Consider the following 20,846-nt stretch of genomic DNA (forward strand, 5'->3'; position numbering starts at 1 on the left):
AGTTTCGAGAAGCCATGCATACGCATAGAATAAGCATAAAATCGGAAGATCTTCAGAGCCTTGAACGCCAACGCATAGCATAACCATAAAATACGCATTACGAAACAGAAAACATAGCATTAAGTTACCTTTTTCTTTGGGGGTGACGCCATCTTAGAAGAAACTGAGTGAAGAATGCTTGAAATTCCTCCGGGTGAATGCTTGAAAGTTCGAAAGTTTACTGTAACTTGAAAATCGAAACGTCTACTCCACCATTCGACATTTACAAGGGTTTATATGTTGATGCCACGTCGACATTTCACTAGGCGCGCGTCGGCAACTGGGGGTCCGAACTGAAAAAAAAAGGTTAAATTTTAAAAAGGCGACGCCTTAAATATATGAGGCGAGGCGCGCCTTAGTAAACCTGAGGCGTAAGCCTCATAAACTAAATTTATTGCGTAGGCTTTCAGGCTTATTTGGTCGAAATTGCGCTGAGGCAAGCCTCAAGGCGCGCCTTTTATTGCGCAATTTTAAACGTTGTTTCAACTTATAGTTTCCAATCTTGTGTGTGCAACTTGGATATGTTATTCATTCGAGCGAAGTATAATTCTAACTTCTTAATTTTGAGGGATGTGATCTCCTTATCACAGTGAGGCCTAGATTTCTAGCCATTTTTCCTTAGTTCATTCTACATAGCTTGTTATTGGCTTGCTAATGCTCTTGATTTTGTTCAATTACAATTGCTCATTAATTTTAGTTGATTCAAATTTATCGTTGATGACTTCAAATTTATTTGAACATTACATTATGGTTTGGGTTCTAATTCTTATGTTTAATATTTTCATTTAAAGAAAATATTGCTATATTATTTACCAGTTTTGGTGATATGCAAATTCTTAAGTTCGTTTGCATCATTTACATACATCACATTATAATAATTGCATTAGGAAGCCCCAAACCTTAATTGTCCTGCATCTGCTATGACATTTTAAAAAAGAATATTTAAGTTGTTAGGCTAGTATATCCCTGCAAAATTTAAAATTTGAGTCACCACTGCCTCCCCTACCTTACCATAATGAAAAACAATGTTGGCAGTCGAGCAAGGTTGATTATGCAGCCCTAGGCAAGTTAAAGGTCTTAGCTTACCGATTAAATTACGTTTGCTTGCTTATTTTTACTTGATTCAAAATTCTCATTGATTTCTTTGAGCTTTTTTCCATCATTATTATCATTTGAGTTTTGATTCTCCTAGTTACCGTTTACACTTAAAAAGGAAATAATGTGTTGACTTATTTAGTGGTTTGTGATTTATGATTTAAAGTTTCCTTAAATGATTTACATACATCATCACATCATAATAGTTGCATTAGGGAGTCCTAAACTTGAATCATCCTGCATGAGACATGGTATTGTTAAGAAACAAAATTTAAGTTGTTAGATTAGTTTTTCCCTTTAAAAATAAATTAGACTCACCGCTGCCTCACATACCAAGCTATGGTGAGAAAAAATGATGGCAGCCAAGCGAGGATGAATATGCAGCTCTGGCAAGTTAATTGTTTTTGGTTTGGCATATCCACATTATGGATGTGTTTTCCAAATCATGAGTGATATGCATTTTCTCGTGAAGTCGATGTTCAATAAATTGATGGTAGTCCTTTATGTTTCCTGTTTAGCTGGAAGTAGGTGCTTCTATGTTCTATCCTTAAGGCTTATGTGGCACTTAATGCCATAGCGTAAGAAATGATATTGTAGTTGTGGTTCTAATTTTCTTCAATAGCCAGCAGTTTTGTGTTGGCTGACATGGCATTTAATACTTTTGTTAACAATAAAATGTTTCCTTCTTTAAAAGGACCAAAACTTAAAAATGACATGCATACTATCCAATTCTTTTTGTTCCTTCTAAATTTTGCTCTAGATTCCATCAGTTTAAGATTTTAGGGATATTTTTAATCAGGAAAAAATATTGCATCAAACTCTAGATATTCCTTTCTTCTCTTCTGAACTGCAACCATTTGTTTGTGGAAACCATTCCACCAGATCTTCTGTTGCCACCTTTTCTACCCACTCACCCCTCTACTGCATTTGGATAGCAGTCGAGTTGTAGCACTGCTGCATGATGTGCATGTAATTCATGTTTGCTCAAAGCTTGCACTACTCAGTTTATGGTCACTCCTAGTCTACATGGTGAAAAAAACACATTGTAAAAAATGCAGCTTTTGTTTAAGTCTATGGAAGGGGTGGTTGCTACATATCTAAAGTTGGGTTTTACCTTGCTATAGTTATATATTGCCTAAAAACAAGAAAATTTGGAGAATTTTTTTAAGATGAAAATTTCATGCTGCATGCAATCAAGAGGTTTATGCTTGAGATGCTGATGATTTTTTACTGTCATGTTGAAGTCCTTGCGGTACTATCACTAAATTTGTTCTGAAACAAAATAAAGACTGATTCGTATACCACGGTGCATCCATCCAGCACCCAAGCATTCATATGTATGGCCTGAATTGTCATCTGTATTTCATTGTTAAGAAGCTGAAAAAATGGTTTTAATAGCAAATGGTTAAAAAGTGCAGTACCAAACTACCAAATAGTGCTTATAGGAACCGTTCGTTACTTTAGTTTGTTTCATTCTGTTAGTTTAAACTAACTTGCTGTCTTAGGTTGATGGTCTATTTCTGTAGTACCACCCAATGTCAGGTTTGGTCTTTTTTTTCAGAAGATTCAGGCATTTAATTGATGGCGTTATATATATATATATATATATATTATTTTTCTCCACTTAATTTTGATGGAGGTAATATTCACTTGGTGATCATCTTTGTTCTGTTCTCAGATTCGTTCCCTGCCTTCAAATCCTAACAATTCTTCCAATATAAAATTGACTTTTGAGGAGAAGTTTATTTCACATCAATCTCAAACTGCAGGTTTGGATTTATTTGTCATTTTTTTTGACATGCTCATTCACAGTCCTTTGTTTTAATTTTCCAAAATTTGCTGGGTGGCTATCTCTGAACATAATGGATAAATATATTTTTCTTGCAGCAAGATGGCCAAACTTTCTTTGTGTTTGTTCAGTTTTCTCGTCAGGGTCCATCCAGCTTCACTGGGCACGGTGGCCTCCTCCAGAAAGTGGTGAACCACAGAAATGGTTTTCAACAAGCAAAGGGCTTCTAGGAGCTGGGCCAAGTGGTATTATGGCTGCTGATGCCATCATTACTGAAGCAGGGATCATGCATGTTGCTGGTGTCCCTCTTGTCAACCCATCTACTGTTGTTGTATGGGAGGTTACACCTGGCCCTGGGAATGGCTTTCATGTGACTGCTAAGATAAATACAACCAGCTCAATTCCTCCTCCATTGAGTCCTTGCTGGTCAGGATTTGCACCTCTTGCTGCAAGTTTGTTTAGTTGGCAAGAGTATATAATTTCTCAAGAAAAGCAAGGAAAAAGGCAAACAGATCAAGAGATACTCGAGGCTCTTCCACTTCACTGTTCACCTGTTTCTAATTTTTCTGCATATGTAAGCCCTGAAGCTGCTGCTCAGTCTGCAGCAACCACAACATGGGGTTCAGGAGTTACTGCTGTGGCTTTTGATCCAACAAAGGGAGGGTCAATGATTGCAGTTGTAATAGTTGAAGGTATTAATGCACTTCTCTTGAATGTTGGAGTCTCCATCTAATATATTTATCTAATATTTTTTTTTTAAATAGCAATTTTAATGCACAGAATTTCATCCAATCAAAAATTAAATTTTATGTACACGATTCTGTGCAGGGCAGTACATGTCTCCATATGATCCTGATGAGGGCCCATCGATAACAGGATGGAGGGTCCAGTGCTGGGAATCATCTCTTCAACCTGTTGTTTTACATCCAATATTTGGAAATCCCTCTAGTTTTGGGGGGCAGCCACCCATGCAAACAGTATGGTTAACTAGAGTAAACAAAAGCATTCCACCAACTGATGACATGACAAATCCCCAACCATGCACTTCATCATCAACCATATCCGATGAAAAAAATTCATCTGATAGTAGCATTGAGAGGGCAAAGAGGCTCAGCTTTGACCCATATGATCTTCCAAGCGATGTTAGGCAGCTAGCTCAAATAGTATATTCTTCACATGGTGGTGAGGTTGCCGTTGCTTTTCTTCGTGGTGGAGTCCACATTTTTTCTGGTGCAAATTTCAATCAACTTGATAGCTACCACATCAATGTTGGTTCAGCCATTGCAACACCAGCCTTCTCATCTAGTAGCTGCTGCTTGGCCTCAGTTTGGCATGACACAAACAAAGATCGGACAACCTTGAAGATATTTCGTGTTCTTCCTTCTGCTGTTTCCAGCTATCAAGCTAAAGTTAACTCCGCAGCATGGGAACGTGCTATTGCAGACAGGTTTTCTTCAGACTTCGCTAATGTTTCATATAGTTCTAAATGAAGCTGTTGTTTTCAGTTTGCAAATTAATCTGTTTATGTAGGTTCTGGTGGTGTCTTTTGTCTGGAGTTGACTGGTGGGATGCCATTGGTTGCACCCAGAGCGCCGCAGAAGATGGTATAGGTGAGTATTACATTATTTGATCTACCAGAAAAGACATTTATTTACTGATGCATGGTATTTGAAATTTCATTTAATGATGGAAACTATCAACATGACAACAAATTCTTTTGGGAGCAGGAAAGAGAAAATTATTTATTTATTCTTTCATTATAACAACGATATTGATCCCTGAATTTCTTACTTGTTTTTTTTTAAAAGAGTGGTTTTAGTTTCTTTAGTTTTGGTATAATTTTCTTTTTATAAGTTTATCTTGAGATATGGCTATAAATACACCCTTATTATATTTTACATTTTGAAAGTGTGTTGTTTACATTTTACATGTTTATTTATTAATTCCTATTAATACAATGTATTAAATGATCCATGTCATGATTAATCGACAAGTTTTACGTCGGCTGTTGACTACCTAGTGCAATACTCAACTTTTCTCATCCAGTACTTGGTACCTGACAACGACATTGTTAAAAGAGTCGTACTAGAAATTATGTAGGTGTGATTATAAACAAGAGTTTCAAGGATAATGTTGTAAAAATTAATTGAATTAGAGCAGGTGGATCTCATTATGAGAATGCAAAAAATAATTTAGAATTAGGGGCTGAGCATTTGTAACAATGGAGAATTTTGAAAAAAAATCTATCAACTTACAAGAGCGAGGAAGCACATAATTATGCTAGCTACATCATCATGGTGTAAATTGCATATAATATGTGATTTAGTTTTTTTATTTTTTTTATTTAATATTTATATAATATGTGATTTAGTAAAAGTCTATTTCAGCCCTTAATTACAGTTCTTTGTTGTCCTTTTAAAGTTAATTATTATTTGTTTAAATTCCATTTATATGTTTAGGTTTAATTTTATCATTTTCAATTTTCAAGTAGTGCCTACATTATTGATATTTTGCTGTAGGTGACGATTAAATAAAGGAACTGTTTTCTTTGGCCTCCACTCTCGAGATTTATTTTGCATTACACGGCCTTTTCTTCTTGCTTTCTTCCTCTCTTTATTTCATGTATCTCTTCCTCTTAGTGCTTATTTGACTAATTTCTCAATTCTCTTCTTGTCAGATTCTTCCTTCAACCCCAACTTCTTCCCTTCCCAATAATAATACAGGGAAAAGCTCCGCCACAAGCTTTTTTTTTTCCAAGGCCTTATTGTGAATTTGGTTATTATAGCTAAAATTTATAAATCTCCATTGCCGTTCACTGCAAGGCAACCACTACGCTCATGACCTCCCATAGGCCCCAGCCTATGTTGCATGGATACGCCTATTTATGAGGCATGCTGTATCAAACATGTGTTGGATATGGATACGCCTCCGATACAACAAGGATACGGCTTTGCCGTGTCCAATTAAAATATTATATAAATATGACCGGACATACGTATCAGATACTCGTGTCCTATTAAAAAAAAATAGAGCTCAAATTTGTCCTATTCATTTCGGCTATCCGCTCGACTATTCATTTATGCGGCTTAAACATTTTGGCGAGCTAGGTTTTCATTTCCGCACAGGTGTTCGTCTTCTTCGTTATAGTCGAAGGAGCGGCTCGACGACGCGAGCATATAAGCAGATAGTATCATCCTTCGTCGACAAAGAGGCTTGACGACGCGAGCATTAAAGCCGACAGAATCTTTAGTCGACGGAGCGACTCGACAACACGAACAGTGAAGGCAACGTGAGCATTGAAGGTTGATTTTCTTCATTCTTCGTTTTCTTAATTGTAGGCTTGGTACCGAAACTCGGTACCGCTTGGTACTCGGTACCACTCATTACTCGGTACCGCTCGGTACTCGGTACTGCTCGGTACTCGGTACTGCTCGATATCAGTACTGCTCGGTACTCAGTACTGCTCAGTACTGCTCGGTACCGGAACTCGGTACCACTCGGTAAAAAAACTCGGTATCGCTCGGTACTGCTCGGTACAGAGGGGTACCGAATGGTACCAAACAATACCGAGAAGGTCGAACCCCGCCAGGGGCAGCACCCCCTTGGACCCCTGGCATAGGCGCAACATATCGACACTTTTAATTAAAAATTTTTATGTTTCAAATTAATGTGGATTAATTTGTGTCGATCATTCGTAGGATAATGAGCTCTAGTGGTGTAGGAATTGAGTCTACTGATGATTTATCAGAGACCAATATTGAAGATAACAAACTTCTGTGGGGTTATGTGACAAAAATAAGTAAAACGTCAGAAGGGGGTGGCAATATTGCATTCAAATGCAATTTTTGTAATGCCACATACAAATGATCATATTATAGAGTGAAAGCTCATATGTTGAAGATTAGTGGTCATGGAATTAAAGTATGTCCGAATATAAGCTCATCACAAATGGCTGAATTGCAAAGAAAAATCAGTGAAGCTGAGCAAAGGAGTAAAAAAGAGCTTCCAAAACATATTTCACTTCCAAGTACTCATGCTTCATATCCTTCATCATCTTCTTCAATTAGAAGTGATGATAATATTGTTAATAAGGGGCTTTTTCGGATGGAGGGATTTGAACCAAAAAGAAGAAAACATGTTGTAGATAGGGCTTTGGAGAAAGCATTTAATTTACAAATGAGAGAACAACTAGATGGGGAAATAGCTAGAATGTTTTACTCAGTTGGACTTCCTTTTAACCTAGCTAGGAATTCACATTATAAGAATGCCTTTACCTATGCATGCAATAATAATCACGTGGATCATGGTTTAAAATTGCGCAATATGAGGCTCGCCTTGAGGCCCGCCTTTGCACGATTTCAGTAAAAAAAGCCTTGATGCTTACGCCTCAAGTTTTTTTTTATGAGGCTTGCGCCTCAACTTGGTTGAGGCCCGCCTTGAGGCTCGCCTCCCCTCACTAGCATAAGGCTTATGCCTCTCGCTATATATATTAAAACTTACATAAATCTTGAAGTAAATGCCCGACATTGGACTCTATAGGAGAGGAGGAAGGGGAGAGAGCAGATCATCATAATGATGATTCAAATGAATAACCCCTTAATGATGACAGTGTTGATGGCTTATGAGTTCTTATATGATATGTCATTGCTATTTGTTTTTGGAAATTAAAATTATATGTTAATGAAAAGAATACTGAGATTTGAGAAAGATAGAATTTTGAGAACTATATTTCATGTTGTCTTATTATTGAGATTTTTTGATTTCACTTCATATCTTATGTTTTTTTATGTTTTATATTATTCACTCATTAGTATATAAATGTTGTTGTTGTATGTTTACACAATCTTTTGATTTTGAGGCGTAAGCCTCAAGCGCCTTGAGGCTTACGCCTCGCCTCACGAATGAAAAACGCCTCAATACCCGAATACGCAATTTTAAACATTGACCTGGATATAATGTCATTAGAAAGACTTGTTGCAAAAAGAGAGGGATAATATTGAGAAGTTGCTTGAGCCTACTAGAGGAGTTTGGAAGGTAAAAGGAGTTACTTTGGTTTGTGATAGGTGGACAGATCAACAAATAAGACCACTTATCAACTTCATGGCTGTAACAAAGAGCTATCCTATATTTATTAAAGCTGTAAACTTTGAAGGACAATACATGAATAAGTTCTTCATTTCTAATTTAATCAAAGAAGTTATCATGATGGTGGGGCCTTCAAATATCATTCAGGTCATTACTGATAATGCACCTGTTTGTAGAGCTGCAGGTCTACTTGTAGAGCAAGCTTATCCTCATATTTTCTGGACACCATGTGTTGTGCATATGCTTAATCTTGCCTTGAAGAACATTTGTACAGCTAAGAATACCGAGGCAAATGAAATCACCTACAATGAATGCCATTGAATAACAGTGATTGCTAGAGATACAGTTGTAATTAAGAATTTTATTATGAATCACACTCCATGAGACTCTCTATGTTCAATGATTTCTCTAATTTGAAGATGCTTGTAGTTGCTGAAACTCGATTTGCCTTGGTTATAGTGATGTTGAGAAGATTAAAAAAAATAAAAAATGCTCTTCAAGCTTTGGTGATCAGTGACAAATGGTCCTCTTATAGGGAAGATGTTGGAAATACTAGATATATAAAGGAGAAGTTTTTAGATGATTTATGGTGGGATGAGATTGAATACATCATAAATTTCACAGATCTAATTTATGAGATGTTGAGAGTAGTTGATACGGATAAGTCTTGTTTACATCTCATTTATGAGATGTGGGATTCAATGCTTGCCAAAGTAAAAGCAATTATATATAGACATGAGAGGAAGGCACTTCATGAAGACTCGAACTTCTGGGAATTATTTATGCTATTCTAGAAGATAGGTGGAGCAAAAGTAATACACCTTTACATTGCTTGGCACACTCACTAAGTCCCAGGTAAATTTCAACATTTTTCATTATTAATTAACAATTTTTTGTTTAGTAATTTCAACATTTTTTCATTACTTCATTTAAATATTTTTGAAGATATTCAACTAAAGAATGACTTCAAGAGGATCCTCAAAGAGTTTCTCCACAGAAAGATATAGAAATTTTAAATATGAGGAAGACATGTTTGAAGCGTTATTTTTCAAATGAGGAGAGAAGAAGTGTCAATATTGAGCTTGGTAAATTTTTTAGTTATTTAGAGGACTTTGGTGACTAAGAGTCATTGCATGACAGGTGGAGAATTGATTCGAAAATGTGGTGGATTATACATGGAGCTTCAACACCTCTACTTCAAACAATCGCCATAAAATTGCTTGGCCAAGTTTCATCCTCATCTTATTGTGAAAGAATTTGGAGCACATACTCGTTCATCCAATCAATGAAGAGAAATAAAATTACTCCACAACGAGCTGAAGATTTAGTTTATGTGCATACAAACCTTTGGCTTCTTTCAAGAAAAACTCTAACTTATATGGAAGGAGACAATAAGATGTGGGATGTTGCTGGAGATGGATTTGAATCTCTTGAGGATATGAGAACAATAGAAATTGCTAATCTTTCACTTGATGATCCTGAATTAGAAGCTATGATATTTACTGAAGATGATATAGAAACTTAATGACAAACCATTGAAGAAGCTAATCCTATCATTCCTTCTATTGAATAGTTGAAATTTCATGTGCTGGACAATTTATCTTTTTGTTTTTGTTGTTGTATTAGATATTTAAATATTTAATGCTTACTTTTATTTCAATTTTTTTGTTATTTCAAATATTACACTTTGATTAATTTCTTAATTTTTATGTATTATTTATATATTATAATGCCGTATCCACGCCGTATCCGTATCCTGTATTTTTAAGAATTGGCATGTCCCGTATCTGTATCGTGTCATATCCGTATCGCCGTATCCGTATGGGTGCAACATAGTCCCCAGCTATACTTCCCACTCACACAACGGAGCAATTCCCATACATTTTTACCCATGCTGCTCATTTAAATGGAACCTTCATGCTGACAAAAAAAAAATTGCCTACAAATACAAAATTTGCAACTCTTCCAAAATTGACCTACTTCAAATTCAAATATATTGAAAAAACGACTAATATGACGACTTAACGACAAAACTACAAATTATCGATGATATGATAACAAAGACACGTTAAAAGACACTTAAACACCTAATACATTGATAATAAGATAAGTTGAGAGGAAAGGTACAATGTATTGGTAACCATGGAGAGAAGAATGAGGTTTGAAGACCGAGACGAAGTTATATAAGAAGGAGAAGACGAAGAGGCATAGCTCGCAAGCTATCCAAAAAACCCTCAAGTTTTGGTCCAAAAATTCTTCACAATTCCATCCTTAAATGCCTCAAAACAGTCGCTATATATAGGAGAAGAGAGGGAGCCAAACAACCCAAGCAGTCTCCCAAGTTATCCAATCAGCAAAGGGAGGCGGAAGGCCATAAGATAGTCGAAGGGAGCAGCACCTGAAAGGCTAGTAGGACTCAACCAACAAACAACCAGCACAAGGGGGAAAGAACCGGACATGGAGGAGAATCGAAGGGGCAAAACAGAGGGGGATGAACCCGACCAAGCAGAGGAAACGATGGGCCACAGGGGGGATGAACTGATTGCTTCAACTTGGTCTCCCATTAAAAGACAATATCAAGACAAACAATGGGATAGGGTGGCAACGCAAATATTTCAATTTTTACACCGTCAGACTTGCACATTATTTATACAAGATATTTTTGAAAAATTTATTGCTCTATTTTCCAAAAGGAGTGGAAAATTAAGGTCTATGAACATGTTGGGTGGATAAATGCCATGACCCAACCTAAGTACTTGGAATATCATGTTGAGAATAAATGGTTGGATGGTAGTTAAATTTTTTTCAATCAATAAATAAAATAATCCAATAAAATATCTTTCAAAATTACAAAGAGCTACTAAATATTAACCACAAGTTAAACCATATACAGTTCAAGTCACATTAAATATCTATTCTCAATCTCTCCTTTTTTAGTATACAAAAAATTCTCTAATAGCCAATTAATCTGTAGGAATTATATATGAAATATTGCATTTATAATGGGTTAAGTTCACACAGCAATTTAGTGGCTAATTATAATTATTAACCACAAGTTAAACCATGTACAGTTCAACTCACGTTAAATATCTATTCTCAATCGCTCCTTTTTTTAGTATACAAAAAATTCTCTATTAGTCAATTAATCTGTAGGAATCATATCTGAAATATTGCATTTATAATGGGTTAAGTTCACACATCTTAGTGGCTAAATATAATTCAATAATATAGTAATTTTAAAAAATAGGGAATAATATGCTTGTGTGTCATCATAAGGTGTACTTGATAAGATGAAGGAAACATCTTTTTACAGATGATTGTATTTTGTAATGTATATATCATATCATATTTTCTGATATAATATTCATCTCAGGAGTATCGTCTAAAGTTTATACCACATAATCATTCTCATTTTCTTTTTTAAATCTTATTTATTTTATGCCCATGAATACATTGTGTCTCCAACTAACACTATAAGGGGGTAAACTCTTTTGTTTAACATGTACATATTTTTTTTCTTTGATCATGATCTTTTAATTTATCAATTTATATTTACATTTAAGTTATACATGTATGATATGCAATGAAAAGCGGTGGAAGTTGATACAATTGTCTTCCATGCTAGAGCTCTCATCCTTTCCCATTGGCTGGCCAATCCTCCTACCCTTTGGGTTGTGTACCCTCTGTTTTTCTTTCCCTCGCCTTGGTCTTTCCTTTTTCTCTTTCTTCTTTCCCTCTAGATTGCGGACCCTTTCGTTAAGGTATCCCTAAATTGATGCAATCTGATATCTTTTCACTGCATCTCCATCAATTAGCTAGGAGAATGTGTGATGTCAAACTGAGTTTGATCAAGCCAATTTGAACTGAAGTTGGAAATTTAGATTTTGAGTTGAGTCAAGTTTGTTTTGAGTAAAAAAGTGATTGATTTTGAGTTGCTTTATAGTGATCCATCCTCTATATGAACTTAATTGATTTCAGTTTTGGTCATTTAGATCCAATGAATGTCGAGTTAGTATCGACCTTTATACAAAATTATTAGCCCTAACAAAGAACATTATCAATATGGTGAAAGGTTGGCGTGTCAATAATGTGATGGTAAATACAGTAAAATGTGCTTTTTTCTTAGAAAATGTATTGCAAACACTCTTTGAAAATTTCATTTAGGTTTTCAAATACTATTAAGTCTGGCCAATTTTATTCCATGTTTATGGGAAAAAATTTCTTCGTGTCCTCTCTTAGAAATCTGTCTCCCAAGTCTATCTTTAAATACTCAACAATGCCTTCCATTCTTCATTACTTCTATGAAGAAAGTTCAAAATAATGAATAATCTGATTTTAGGTTTTATCAACCGAACTATGTAATATTCATAGTAACAGTTTTGGTGGTACCTTATTACCTTTTTTGGGTTTGATAAACTGTAAATTGCTTGTATTCAAGGCCATATGAGGTGGAGCTTCTTTAACCAAGTTGGTAGGGAAACTATGAAATCCATGTTATGGAGCATGCGTACCCTTATTATATTCACGTTCAGTACATTTGATGTTGCCTCACTATTGCTTCTGTGGGGCATGTTTTTGCTTTTCATATTTTGCAAATATGCTTATATTATGCCAAAATTTCCTTTAAGCTTCTCCATTAATATCACGTTTTGTAATTCCACCCTTGGGTGGGTTTTTTATTTTGTTAATCTGTTCTCTCTTGTGTATTCAATTTAAAAATAAACTTTTCCAACAGGTATATATTAGGTATTTTTTTTGTTGCTGTTAGGCGTATCATTCTTTCACAAATCTGATGCTGGCCTTTGCCTTATTTTAGTGTCTTTGAATAGCGTGATTGCTGTGTTGGATGCAGACTTCCATGCTTTGCCATCAAATCAACACCGACAACAATATGGCCCAGTATGTTATGCTTGTTCTATTTCTATTCATCATGTAGTTTAAGAATATGCATATTCTAGAAATCCACTTTTGCGTAGCCTTATATTGTGTTTTGGCCTGCTACCTTTATGCTTTCCTTGTCAACTAGGTGCAGCAGCCTGGGGAGCTTTTCCTGATATTACTAAAGGTCGAGAACACTAAGGGCTCCTCGGGCTGCACTCTTGAGTAAAATGGGTTTGGAATCTGATGCTGTCATACATCCTCATTGGCCTTGCATGGCTGGATCACCTGTTGTGGCCCAAGGCTTTATGTACTGAGCTTTGTTTTTGATGGCCTGAATTCTAGTTCATCACAACTTTACTGCAACTTTGCATGCTTTATCTTTTATGCAACCCTGTTTTATTGTGGGGTGTGAATGCATGAAAATTCATGAATGATACATTCCTTTTGAAAGTAGGAGGATAGAGTTTGGTTAAATTAATCTTTAGCATTGTCGAAACGAAATTTTCTTATTTTTACCTCGAATTGGTTCTAGATCATGATATGAAAAATGGGGAGGATAGTGCTAACATCATATTTATTTTTGAGGAGAAAGATCCAAGAGACTCGAGTGCAGTCATCAATGAATGATACAAACCATCATACCCCTAAGATAGTGATTTTTTAGGGTCCCTAGATATGACTTTGAATAAAGTAAAAGGGAGTATTACATATCTCATGTTTGTTTGGAAAGGAAACTCGTTCATGCTTGTTCAACTCACATATTTCATAATAGAAAGTTCCATTTTCCAACTCATAATAAGTTTTGGGTACATATTTATTAAGACATTAAAAGATGGATATCCTAATCTAAAATAATGAAGCTAAATAGTAGATTTTTTATGAAATAGGAATAGTGTAGAATAACCATGATTAGATATGTTTAGCTCTTCCAGGTGGTACAATCTATCTCTCACCCTAGTAAGCCCAATTTTCTTCTCCGATCCCTAGTCTTGAAATAAGCAATAAGTAGGGTTAAATAAGACTTGACAATTATGGTCACTTTAAGTTTTTGTATGGAAATTGGATTTGTGGATAATTGAGGTATGTGGAGCACATTTTTTTAGAGTGAGGGAGGAAAATAAGAGTATGTCACCTTGGCTTGCTACTGTGGTAAGAGAACCATTAGTATAGTTGATGAGGGGGTAGTGGAGTGTGTCATGTGATATGTGGCTCTTGAGTCAATGATCTATAAACCTTTCAAATAATTTCTAATGGTACTTAATCCAATGGATATAAGAAACTTACCTGAAAGTGCAAGACAAGAAGATACATACAATTTTTCAATGGATACTAGGAGTTGTTTTAGCTTATCAATATAATCTTTATTGAGCTCTCTAAGACTTGATTGCGTTTCTGGGGTAGGCTGACTTGTTGTAGTGTTAGTTTGTGATGTGACTTTTTGTCCACTTTTTTCATTCCACTTCTTATAGGAGCTTTTCATGTATCTTCCAGCATGTCTCCTTTGTGTGTCTTGATTTCTTGCAATAACTGCACTGCAGAGAGTCATTGCCTTTAGATTTTAAGAAATTCTTATATTTTTTTCCTTTCATGATGCCTCTTTGGTTGTCACAATTGCTAAACATTTAATAACATTTGGCTCCAACATTATCCCTCGTCAATTTTCTTCAATACGAATGAGAGAAATGGTCTTATTTAATGAAGGTGTCTCTTCTTTGCTAATGATCCGAACTCTAATATGATCAAACTCTTCATTTAGTCCTGCAAGAAGGTTATACACTATCTTTTTCAATAAAATCTTTTAGGATAACATCTTCTGAACACTTGGTCTCTATGCATCTATAGTGATCAAATTCTTGCCACAAGCTTTGAAGGAGAGTGGCATATTCCGTTACAGTTTTGTTTCCTTGTTTTGTGTTTCCCACCTTGATCTTAATTTCGAAGATTCGAATATCAATTCGAGTGTTTGAGAAGGTTTGTCTGGTGGCATCCCATATGTCATTTGCAGTAGATAGGAGTATAAATGCATCACTAATTTTTGGAGTGCAATGATCCCCGTGGAGCCATGACACAGCGCACGGCGCTACGCACACCTTTTTAAACATGACACACAATAGAAAATAATTAAAAAGCATATATTAATTAATATTAATTATCATTTAATAATAAATAATAGGTTGATGATCAAATAGCAAAAATGATGATTTTAAATTTTTCATAAATTTACATCAATATATTTAAGCACAATTTATCTTAAATCCCGCCTAATAACAAAAATGATAGCTTTAAATCCTTAAAAAATTAAATCCTTTATTTATTTTTGATATTTTATTAAATTGAAGGATAATTAATTAATAATTGATTATGATATTAATATATAAACCTAAAAATAAATAATTATAATTTATATTTTAAAATTTATAACATTTTAAAAAAATAGCATGCGCCATGCGTCATTTCCCATGCATGGCGCAAATAGTGCGCTCTATTTTGATGCACAGTAAGTAACATCATATGTGCGTCGCACCGCGTCGTGCGTTATACCGCATGTCATTTTGTTCCATTGGCATGTATGAGTGGATCGACGCACCTGTTCGCTCGGCTAGATTCTAGGCTTCACGAACATGTCACCTGCTTCAGTCTAGACCCCTCTCGACTCCTTTGAATTGGTCGTACGCACGAACCAACCGCCCAGATGTTCGCATGGGACCACTTGACCTCACACCTCTTGCCCGATCCTTCCTGAACTGTACATACGTATGAGCTACATGCGAGGAGCCTCTCCTCTCGCTCTCAACTTGCTCTCGTTTGCTTGGCTAGATGCACACACGCAGGAAGTTCTAGCTCGATCCCTGCTTCTTCTGAACGCAGACATGAAAAAGTAGATTTGGATTACTGGACTCCCCTTCGATTTCCAACGACAATGAAGCCCGGTTGCTTCCTTCGATTCAAGGCTTTGTTACTATGTTAAATTCAGAGATTTAGAGAGGGAAAACGTTTAATTTTATTACTCAAACTTATCCCTATTTATAGATATACACAAAATATCTTAATAAAGAAACAAATAATTATAGAATCCTACATAATTGCTCTAATATAATCCTTCATAAATTAGCCACCTAAATATTGAAGGAGATCGACGCAATCCATGTGAGCCTCCCCACAAATCCCCATCATAGCCATGTGATCAAAATGCCAAGGGATGGTTGGAATTTAACAGTTTTGCACTAAATATGTTTTTTTATTTATGGCTTTTGTTGGACAAAAGAGTGGTTTGAATGAATGAGGCATTGTTTAATGTTTTCTTGCCTAAAATTTTGAGCTCTATTAATGAATGAGTAGAGAAAAAAAGGCATCCCTATGTGTGTATGAAGTGATTGTTTGCCCAAGCAGTTGCGGCCTCCTGCTTTTTCCCAAGTAAAAAGTAAACAAAATAAAAAATTAGTATAATATTAATTGTAAAATCAACCTATAAGGCAAGGTCATTTGACCCAGCATAGAGTCGGCTTTAATATTTGAGTCATGAGTCCTACACACACGCATGTCAAATTGTAATTTCAACCCTCTTGGAAACACTATTGAGCTAATGTATGTTAATATTGAATTCATAAGTTCTACTCGTAGGCATGCCTAAAGCTATAAGGTTTTTTGCCAAACCCTCTTGTCAACTTACAAATAGAGTTGTAAACGTTAAAATTTTAATCAAGTTAATTTTAATTATCAAACACAAGGCAAGAAATAAATGATGTATACTGGGCCTTACTCTTATGGTTATAAAATTATTTCCCTAGTTAATCCTTTAATTTGGAAATGATTTAATGGTGATTTGGGAAGAGGGAGGGGGCGGGTAAGAGAGAGGAAGGGGCTTTGAATTCTTCCCAAAGAGAGAGGCTTGAAGTTTGGAAAGTAATCAAGTGGGGCACGGAGGGGGCCGACGGTATAGGGAGAGGGTTAGGAGGAAATAAGCAAGGGTTTTATTGCTTGCTTAAATGGGATTCTCAAATTAAGGAATAGGATTTAATTCCAATCTAATTCAAATTTAATTTGGATTTGATTTTAGAAACATTCCTAAAATAAAATTCTATTTTAGGAAACGTTCCAAAATTCAAATTTGATTTGAATAATTGAAATTGGAAGCCTTTCCAAAAGAGAAATTAAAGGAAAGGAAAGTAATAATGAGGAATTCGAAAATTTGGAGGCGAGGGGGAAGGGAGAGGCCGACGGCTAGGCTAGGGTTTGGATTAGAGTTAGGTTGAGGTGGGGGAATTAAGTGGATCAATTGACCAAGGGGGAACCACCTTGGATGGCCGGCAGCTAGGTGGAGTGGGGGAAGGGGTCTTGGACGGAGGCTAGGTGGAGTGGGGGAGGGATCTTGGCTGGCGGTGGGGTTTTGGATGGGTCGTGGGATGGAAGGGCAGGGAGGGAGAAAGAGGATGAAGAAATAAAAAGAAACTAGCCACGAACCTAGACTCTTCTAAGGTTTGTGGGTGATCCGCTTCCCTCTCCAAGGGATTTCTCTCCAAAGACTCTCAAGCTCTCACAAGAATTCAATGTGCAGAAATTTGATTATAATTCATTCATTTCCTCCAAAAGAAACATAAGGGGGCTATATATAGCCTCATACAATGAAAGGGAAAATAAAAGACAACTTAGCCCTTTGGGCTTACACATGACAAAACCCTTAAGGGTAAAAAAGGAAATGCAACTAAAACAAACACATAAAGCAAATAAATAACACAAATACATATGAAGACTCAAAAATAGATCGTCGCGATCGTGTCCGTAGATCGTCAGCTACGTCTCTGATATACTTTCCATGATTTGATGTCCCTATCAGTAAGCCCCAATACAATTAATTTGTCTTACATAAGGCTGACAAATCCATCAAGTCAACTCAAACCATTAAGTTGCTTTTTCATAGGGTGAGGTTGTAAAATCCACTAATATGGCTACCTTGCCCATAGGGCAATATCGTTGGGGCCACTTTGCCTGTAAGATGAGGTTGTATGATCCACCATGCAGGCCATCTTATCTATAGGACAACCGTGGAAGATCCTCCTTACAAGTTATTCTAAATTCAAAGCAACAACAAATATGATCTTACCTTAAAGCCATGATTATAAGGCTTGACCTATTAGGCATGTCTAATAAATAGAGTTATCGACCGTAATATTCATAAGAATGACTATTAAAAAAAAAGTTTATTTGGGCATTCAAATGAATAAAAGCTCTACCCCTGGAAGCGCCCCCCCCCTCACACACACAAAAAAAAAAAAAAAAAAAAAAAAAAAAAAAAAAAAGAATCAACTTATCTAATCAGGCTACCTTACCTTATGTATGAGGCAAGAATGTAAGACTCATTATTAGGCTTTCCTCATCTTCGAGGTTGTAAGTCTTGCTGGTTGGCCTTCTGGCAGATTTAAGCCGCAACTTGATTAACTGCGTTTAGTAGGTAGCAAACAAATCCATTAAATCAAAATCTCATCCTTCCGAGGGATTGAAGCCTCATCTAAAATTAAAATGAGTTTGCTAGTTTGCATTGGAAAACATTTTTTCTTATACCTTCACATGGTGTTCCATTTCCTTTTAAAATTTTAGCAATTTTAGCCACTTTTAGGTACTGATTTGACTATTTTGCTTGTACTCAAGGCTATTTTTGGGTTGAAGGAGTTGCAAGTGTTGAAATAAAAATGCAAATTGAAATGTAAAAGGAATTCAATTGAAATTAGTTTAAATCCATTTGGTTGAGAAAAAAACTTGAGTGAGAAAAGATATCTATTTTCTTTTTTGGTAGATGAATAGTTGAGGTTTTATATTTTTTTGTGAGGAGAGAATTTTCACAATAATGAAATCATACAATTGCTTACTGTTTTTCACTGGATTTGTGAAGAATTATAACAAAAAATTTGAATTTTTTTGCATTTGTTGGATAAATATACAACAACAACAACAACATCAAGCCTTTATCCCACTACGTGGGGTCGGCTACATGAATCCTTTTTCTCCATTGTGTCCTATTAAAAGCCAAATTCTCGTTTAAATCTAATAAAGAAAGGATTCATGTCATTTTTGTTGGATAAATATAATTTTCTAATAATTAAATTGGAATCAAACATCCAGTTTGAAATTATGAAGTAAGCTACATTTGCATTTCCTCCAATCTTTTCAAACCAATGGTGGTTGCAGGGTATGAGGAAACACAGCTGGCATTCTAATGTCACTGATTTACATGGTATGTCATTCGACAACTAAATCAAGATTTTAAATGTGGTTAAATATCATTTAACTTATAAAAAGAGATGTTGATTAAGATGGTGGCTTTTACATCTGTCAAGTGGTTAGTCAGTCAATGAACTTCTCCCTAATTTTTTGCATTGCTGTTGATTCTAATCACTCAAGTATTCTGTACATGCGAGGAATTTTAGTATAGATTGTGGAAGGGAAACTGGTTGAAATGAGATGCTAACAATATTATTGCAGCAAAAAAGTTGAAATTTTAGCAATGCTGTGTCAGGGAATAAGTGCCTGCTTGGAAATCATAATTGTGTGAAATAAGGAAGAATGCATTTAATATTAGCATCATAATTATCATCATTATCTGTAATTTTTTTTTTTGTGTTGGGTTGATGGTTTTTCAATTTTGTCCTATATGAATAAATAAGCATTTCTAGCAATAGTAGTGCAATTCTTATCGTAAAGATATTTTTCTTTACCCAATTGCTGATGTTATCCTGTGACTCTTGTCTTTAAACTTGAAGTATGTAATATACCATTATAGAAATTTTCTTAATCTATATGATTCAGTAATGAAGTTTAAAAGTTTAATGTCTTGTTTGAAATTATCTAATTTAAAGCTATTAATCTGTCCTTTTATTATTGTAGAGCCTTGACCGGATAAAATGCAGACTTTTGGAGGGTACAAATGCTCAAGATGTTAGGGCTCTTGTTCTAGATATGCAAGCAAGATTGTTGCTAGATATGTTGGGTAAAGGAATCGAGTCTGCTGTTATTAACCCTGCAACATTTTTACCGGAACCTTGGCATGCTTCTGGTGAAACATTAGCTAGCATTGATACCGATAAAATGGTTGTTGACCAAGCTTTGATACTCAGCATCCAGGTGCACATCAGCATTTGTTATAAAACCTTTTGATTTTGTCAGTCAGGCGTAATGGCTTTGCTGATTACTTGTTTGTTGTACTTTCTTATATGCAAAGAAGTTGTTGTGGATTTGATGATAACTTTATGGGTGTATAATTACCATAAAGTTTGAATATGACTTCCTCCCACAAAGGAATATTTGCACCTATTCGTAAGTAAGTTGTATTCTGCTGATCTTTCTTGATATTGATGTAAAAACTTGATATTTTTAGCTGCTCATCATTTTCATGAAAACCAGTCATCTTGAATATGCATATTGTAGAAAGCCGTGATCCATTTGTTGGTGATTTTATTTTTTTTCTTCCAATTTGATATCTTCCTAAACCTTCCAAAAAATTTCAAGGTGCTTTTCTTGGTTTGAACATATGTGGGCTAATATTCAGATTCTTGCAATTGCTCTTATGCATTGTTGGCCATAAAACATGAAATAAAATTGAAACGATTTAGAAAAAGTATTGCTTAAAAATCTTATGAATCAAACTATTTTATTTTATTTTATTTGGCAAAGATCAAATCTGGAAATGTATATTAAGTTAAGTGTTGCAGAGATGATGTTCAGGTGGATTAGTGCCTTTTACTCTTAGAGATAAGATATGAAATGAGCATATACGTGAAAAAGTTGGAGTAGCTCCAGTGGCATATAAGATTAGAGAGAGTCGCCTTAGATGGTGTGGTTACATAAAACGACAGTCTTCTGATGCCCCGGTTTGGAGAGTAGATGTATTAGATTTAACCTATGTTAAGAAAGGTAGAGGTAAACCTAAAAAACTTGGTTAAAAAATATTAGAAATGACATTTCT

The 20,846-nt window shown here is 35.4% G+C and overlaps 1 protein-coding gene across 2 annotated transcripts in view; it reads left to right on the top strand.

The window, feature by feature from the left end:
• The window catches only part of LOC110094689 (mediator of RNA polymerase II transcription subunit 16), a 71,479-nt gene that overhangs the window by 29,788 nt on the left and 20,845 nt on the right, over nt 1-20,846 (top strand). For both annotated transcript variants that reach the window (XM_020819979.2, XM_028693224.1), the window contains 6 exons: nt 2,813-2,903; nt 3,022-3,615; nt 3,752-4,370; nt 4,454-4,533; nt 12,825-12,907; nt 19,769-20,005. In XM_020819979.2, coding sequence (XP_020675638.1) covers nt 2,813-2,903; nt 3,022-3,615; nt 3,752-4,370; nt 4,454-4,533; nt 12,825-12,907; nt 19,769-20,005 — 1,704 coding nt within the window. The remainder of the gene's footprint in view (nt 1-2,812; nt 2,904-3,021; nt 3,616-3,751; nt 4,371-4,453; nt 4,534-12,824; nt 12,908-19,768; nt 20,006-20,846) is intronic.

Source organism: Dendrobium catenatum, unplaced genomic scaffold (genome assembly GCF_001605985.2).
Source record: "Dendrobium catenatum unplaced genomic scaffold, ASM160598v2 fragScaff_scaffold_243, whole genome shotgun sequence".
Taxonomy (NCBI): domain Eukaryota; kingdom Viridiplantae; phylum Streptophyta; class Magnoliopsida; order Asparagales; family Orchidaceae; genus Dendrobium; species Dendrobium catenatum.